General features: G+C 45.8%; 1 protein-coding gene across 1 annotated transcript; it reads left to right on the top strand.

Moving 5' to 3' along the window:
* The first annotated feature begins 1,482 nt into the window (after window positions 1-1,482).
* Window positions 1,483-6,493, top strand: rtn4rl2b (reticulon 4 receptor-like 2b). The gene is made up of 4 exons (XM_031862735.1): window positions 1,483-1,626; window positions 3,010-3,236; window positions 3,353-3,583; window positions 4,093-6,493. Exons 1-4 carry the CDS (start codon window positions 1,578-1,580, stop codon window positions 4,936-4,938), a joined length of 1,353 nt encoding a protein of 450 aa, XP_031718595.1. The 5' UTR covers window positions 1,483-1,577; the 3' UTR covers window positions 4,939-6,493.
* The last annotated feature ends 24 nt before the right edge of the window (window positions 6,494-6,517 follow it).

The raw sequence follows: 6,517 nt of genomic DNA, 5'->3' as shown, positions 1-6,517 counted from the left end.
ACACACACACACACAGTACAATGTTTAAATAACAGGTGTGTACAAGTCTCAAATCAGAAACAATGCAAACACACACACAGGTATGCACACGTCAGCCTGGATACTTGATCAATATTGTGGAAGGGGCACTAAGAACTTCTCACACACACACTCCCACAGCCTCCCTGAAGATGTAGTCTGGTTGGTGAGCTGGCTGCCTCCCCCAGTTGCCCTGGGGCCAAGAACAGTGTGAATACATATCATGCACCCCCACACACTCACACATGTGACCTTCTGTGTCCCAAAGACCCCCATGGAGACTGATGCCTGACTGGTGAGCTGTCTGCCTCTACTAATCACTACACCACAGCCAAGAAATAGTGTGACTCCAGACGCGCAATTTATGCTCTGCGCTGCTCACAGCTTGGCTTTGCAGATGACCTTCCATGGAGCAGGTTTTGGTGAGTGTTTGTTCACTTTGGAACAGACGATGTGCATCATGGTGGACCGGGCTTTGACCCATGTTATGAAGGGAGGAATCAGCTGTGAGTGAACCTGGCCCACCTTGCACTGACAGTTTGTTCCACATGCAGAAGACCTCCGTGTCCCACCCACATGCTGCACCGCATCTTCCCCAGCAAACCAAGGTAACAGCGTCCTCAAGCACATCCTTTGTCCGTCTTACCCATTACAGCATTTACAGCAAGACTTAAATAATCTTTCATAAACGCAAAATCGTATTTGTTGGTGACACACGTTCCTGGATGTACAGTGTAGTCCCACGGATATTTGTCATTGTATGTCACCTCTCCTCCTCACATTCAGTCCATATGTTGTGTTGGATCGTTTAGCTCCACTGCTGGGTTTCCCCATCATGTTCATCTGTTGTTCTGAATTGTAGGCGGCTCTCGGCTTCTTTCCAAAACTGGCCTACACTATGAGACAGATGATTTTTTGGCTTTAATGCCAAATGAGTTTTCCCGCCTTCTCTTCCAACACTCTAATTAAATAGAAGTCACGCAATAAATTTAAACTTTAACCCAGAAATTCTTAGTTTGTGGTCACCACAAACCTCCATCCATTCCACTCCTCAGCTGGCTTTCTCCCACACACGGAATTTCACCAAACCACTAAAAGTAAATTCAGGATATATTCCTAAAAACAATGGCAAAAGGTAGAATACTTTGTTCGCGTTCTAACATTTCGTATGTAGGCTAATATAATGTGTTCTGTGGTGCCATTTAAGTGCCTCATCATTATGAATAATCTAGTAACAATCTTTTGACAGACAGTGATGCCTTACTTTCTTAGGTAACGCCACAGTGAAGACAGTGACAAAACCCGCCCCATCACTGCCTTTCTTGTCGCTTCCTCCGGTGACTCTCACCCCTCCTCCCCGGCTGACGTAGAGAGAAACCTCCGCTGCCTACACTGTGGGCGAAGACCCTGCCGCGGGTATAAACAGCTTCCCGGGACTCCAGGACGTCACTGCTTGAAGCCGCAGCAACTCGTTCACCAGAGCTGAACCTCAGCAGAGATAGCAGCAAGCAGGCCCTTACACGCCGCGCAGGCTAACTCGCTTTCGGCTTTGGTTCGAGATGGGGACTCGTTGCACCGTGAGGCGCTCCAGCGCACGCAACTTTAAAGGTGAGTTGCTCCATTTGATGCACCTGCAGTTTGAATGCAATGCAGTGTTGTGATTTAGTACGTTTATTGCCGTCGTCTTTTTTTAACAAGTATCAAGTTTACGGAACGTTCATATTTTAAACTTGAAAATCACATTAATGCTTGCATGAAAACAACTGCATTTATAGACTTCATGATGCTTTTACGCGCAGTCATTTTGCATATCGGCCTAATTTGAATGGTTAACCAAGCTGCACCCATTTAAATTAAAATCATGTTTATCAATTGTGGATCTTACAAATTAAGAGCAATGTAGAGGGAGACAGACTGCGCACATTTGGAGCATTTTAGCGCAAACGTGACAGTAAGAGCAAGAACAAAATCTAATTTATGCATGAATTGATGTGATATCGAAGAAAAACGTAATTTACAGCACGTGATCAAGTTAGTTTATCTGTTTTGGCTCACCTATAAAGTTTACCAAAACCTCGTTCAATCTCTCCATATCTCTTTTACGCATGAAGATATGATTCATGCGCACACGATTCCAAATGTTTCCTAATCTCGTGTCGACTGTGGAGTAAATACGACGTGCAAAAACTCGAGAAAGGTGTCTCGTTCCACTTAACAGCCCAGTCTCTAGTTCTCCCTCAGCCTCCAGAGCTAGTCCGACATGTTAAAGGTCAAGAGGTGAGCCACTGGAAAATCTTGCGCACAACAGCTGAATGGGAACCTCATCATTATTACATGTATGTGCTTTTCCCCCGGTGGCCACCTTTGTACGCCGTTATCCGAGCTGTGCCAAGAAGCTGTTGCAATATTGATAAGAACTGAAACTGATCCGGGTCTGGTTGCCGGTTTTACGCGCGCCCTCTGCGTGGTAAACCTCTCAACGGAAACGTCCTTTTGATAACCTGAGAACTAGGAAACCAGGTTAATTTAACGCATTGAAGCACTGTGTGATTCAAGTTTCTTGTCCCTTACATGTCCGTTTCAATAGATTTGTGGAGATTTCGTGTTCTAAAAAGCTTGTTATGTAACAGTGTCACAACAGCCATGGAGACCTTTGTAAAGTGGTCTCCAAGGTGGATAGGAATGGGTGAATGATTTCTGTAATGTAACCTGGTTACATTATACATGAACCCCAAATTACTGGGAGCCATCAACAAGTCACAGGCGACAGCACAGCAGTGCTAAAAAGAATCACTATCGACAGCAACAGGTTTGACAGACAGACAGTGAAGAAAGACTGGTGCCAAAAGCTGAAATCAACCTCTCTTTCTTTCTCTGTCTGTCTCTCAGACTAACTGCTGCAACAATGGTCATTTGCTGCTAACCGGACCTCCAATTGTGTTCCATTTCTTGTCAGGAGAATTAACCTCCTCTCTCTCTCTCTCTCTGCAGGTGGACTATGTCTGTGGCTGATTCTGTGGCTGGTGGTGGTGAAGCCGGGCGGGGTATCTGCATGTCCCAGGCTGTGTGTGTGTTACCCCACGCCCATGACGGTCAGCTGCCAGTCCCAGAACATCACCATAGTGCCGTCCGGTGTGCCATATGACTCACAGCGTGTTTTCCTGCAGAACAACCGCATCACAGAACTGCGTGCGGACTCTTTTGGCTTCGAGACACAGGTAAAAATGTCTCAGTGTGTATACATCTGTTGAATTTCCCAGCAATATTTGCAGACATTATTATTTGTCTTTTTTTCTCCTCTCTAATCCCATCATTTGTTCTTCATTCTGTGCAGGTGCTTTGGCTATATGGCAACAACATCACATGGATCGAGGCCGGGGCCTTCAGTAACCTCAGGGTGCTGGAGGAGCTGGATATGGGCGATAACCCACTACAGCGCCTGGAAGGTGGAGCCTTCAGGGGCTTGGAGAAGCTGCAGAGCCTGCACATGCATCGGTGCAAGCTGGCCACTCTCCCCCATGACCTCTTCCACAAACTGTACAGCCTGCAATTCCTCTACCTGCAGGTAAAACCAGCACACACTAAACACACTCATGCAAAAATACATATTTGATAGTCATGCATGAGTGTGTAGATATGATGCTTTCAGGAATACACACTTGTGTTGCAGAATTACCTGATGGACACATCAGTTGCCAACATGCAGGCTGAACACCCACACACAAAGAGAGACACTTTTAACCAGTACATGTTGAAGAATTGTTTTAAGTAGGTTCAGTGATTTGCACACAGCACATAAACTGAGACTATATTTATTTTATACGTAAACATTTAAACACTCATAAGATCTAGAACCAGTGCAGCACATCTTAGGTTCAATAGCACTATTCATCATACAATTAACCAAGCACAACCTCAAGTGTACATATATGTTATGATAGGGATTAATTCCCTCCTATCAAAGTTGATAGTTAACACTGACTTTTTTTTTTCTAACTAGAATCACACAACAGACTTACTTTTCCTGAAATTTTCCACAGCACTAAATCTTCTTATATTTTGACTTTGTTCCAGGAGAATCAGCTCCACTTTCTGCAGGATGACCTGTTCTCAGATCTGGTCAACCTCAACCACCTCTTCCTGCATGGAAACCGCATCCGTGCCCTCTCTGAGAATGTGTTCAGAGGCCTGGTCAACCTGGACCGCCTCCTTCTCCATGACAACCGTGTCAGGCAGGTCAACCGTCGGGCTTTCCGTGACCTGGGCCGCCTGACCATCCTTTACCTGTTCAACAACTCCCTGGCCGAGCTGCCAGGCCAGGCCATGACAGACACCCAAGGCATCCAGTTCCTCCGCCTCAATGATAACCCCTGGTCCTGCGGATGTGAGGCCCTTCCCCTTTGGGAGTGGTTCCGCAAGGCCCGCATCTCCTCCTCTGAGCTCATGTGCACCTCACCATCCCAACGTCGCGGCCAGGACCTCAGATTCCTCCGGGAGATGGACTTCGCCCTCTGCCCTCTGCCTGACCCCGGCTCTCTGGCAGGAACCACCACGACCACCTTCAGCACCAAGACCCGCTGGTGGTTCTCCAAGCACAAGCCCGCATCTTCATCCAAGGCCTCATACAAGAAGAGCATTGAGGGAAAACCTCAGTACCTCCCCAAAACCCCCTCTGAAACCTTCTCCTCCAAGTATGAACTGTCGGAGGATGAGGTGGCGCTCCCCAAGCTGGACCAAGAAGAATACTGGGCCAACTACGGAAACGAAGATGCCTCCGTTCCCTGCTTCGACCTGGAGTGCCCCCCAGGCTACAACAACCCAGCCTTCCCCTCGTCCTCCTCCTTACCCAGCACCCCATCCCTCCTCCGCCTCCTCTCCCTCTCCGTAGTCACATTTTCCATCCATTTCCTTTTTGGCTGAACTCTTCTCTCCTCCTTTCCCTTTTTTCCCCTCTGATTTCTCTTTCCAACTCTAACAACAACCTGGATCGCGATTCCTTTCAGTTACCTCCTCGACTTGCAGGAGGTACTACACTGATGCAGCAGACAGACAGGCAGGCGAGGCAGCAGGGAGCTGTTGTAAAGAGCAGGGATCCATTGAGCTGATGTAGAGCAGGGCAGGATTTCAATGTTGAAGTAGCTGCTGCTGATTAGTACAGGCTTCAAAAAGCAGGGCTCAGATCATGGAAACTGACTCTGATAGTGACGGTACTAAGGCAGAAACCTACAACAACATGAGGAAATGACAGAGACACAACACACACAGAGACAGTTGGTGATGTCTCCAGAAGTTTTTTAATATCAGCTGTAAACAACGCAGGCGTTGTGGATCATCGACAGCCATTTTCTATATCAAGTGCACAACATCCACTCACCGCTTACGTTGTCCCTCAATAATTTCTGTCTTTCGCCGTGAATAAAAGGGATGGTTAATGATGCCAGAATGAGCTTAAGATATGCATCTAAAGGCGGAGAAGGATGAGAGTATCATTACAACTGCAGCCAAGAGCGGCTCTCCTCTCTCCTTCAGATTCAAAACCTTGTGGGATCCCAGAGATGCCAGCAAACCACCACCACCACCCACACTTGTACAATACCACGCATGATACAATCATCCTAAACTGCTCTGTACTTTAGACTAGCTGGATTTTTACTTTTCATGTTAATACCATTCAGTTAACGACAGCTTGTGGTGATAGAAGAGATACTTAGATTGTAAATGGAAGGCAAACCAATGAAAAGTGGAAACTCCTCTTTTTGCCCCTCGCTTTTTTTTGTCTCGTCTTCTTCTCTCAAGCAACCGACAAATGTTGTGCTCCTGGTTCTGAGTTTGTCTGTGTGTGGGATTCAGTTTTTGTTGACCAATAACCAAAGTCCTGAGAAGACCAGTTTGATCAGGTCTTCTCTTAAAATGCCTGTGAGTGTGTGCCTGTTTTTCCTTTGGAATTATGGCTCTTGTTTGTTTGTCCAAACTGACACAGAACAAGGCAAAAACAACATCAAGGCTGACTCATTTACAGTCCTTTGTGTTGTTTGATGCCTCGGGTATCTGTTCCTGCTAGCTCCTGTTACATTACACACTGACCTGTAATTCGTCTGTCAGTGTGCATATGTAAAAGGTTGCATGTATTTCCTCTCAGCTCGGATTGAAAGTTGAAAAAATCCCACAGATAAACTACTAGGACCCAGGGTTTGAAAACTGTTTCATTTCAGAAATGCATGGGAATGTGTCTGCTTTATCTGAACACATTTGGTAAATCGAAGGATTTCATCTGATTTTTGTATTGTATGGTACGAGAGACCATAAACAGACCACAAGGACAATCAAGCTGTCATACATCAAATCATCTCTTTCATATTAAAGCTGTATTTTATAAGATAACCTTTCTGACTTGAAGGATATTGTGACACTGATAGTCTGTATTTTTTAAAAACTTGTTGGGAAAGTGTTTTGCTTTACTAAAATAAATAAACAATCAAACAGAAGTATGTGGGGTGTT

Source organism: Anarrhichthys ocellatus, unplaced genomic scaffold (genome assembly GCF_004355925.1).
Source record: "Anarrhichthys ocellatus isolate YVR2014 unplaced genomic scaffold, GSC_Weel_1.0 scaffold27, whole genome shotgun sequence".
Classification (NCBI taxonomy): domain Eukaryota; kingdom Metazoa; phylum Chordata; class Actinopteri; order Perciformes; family Anarhichadidae; genus Anarrhichthys; species Anarrhichthys ocellatus.
This window is presented reverse-complemented; position numbering and strand designations above follow the sequence as displayed.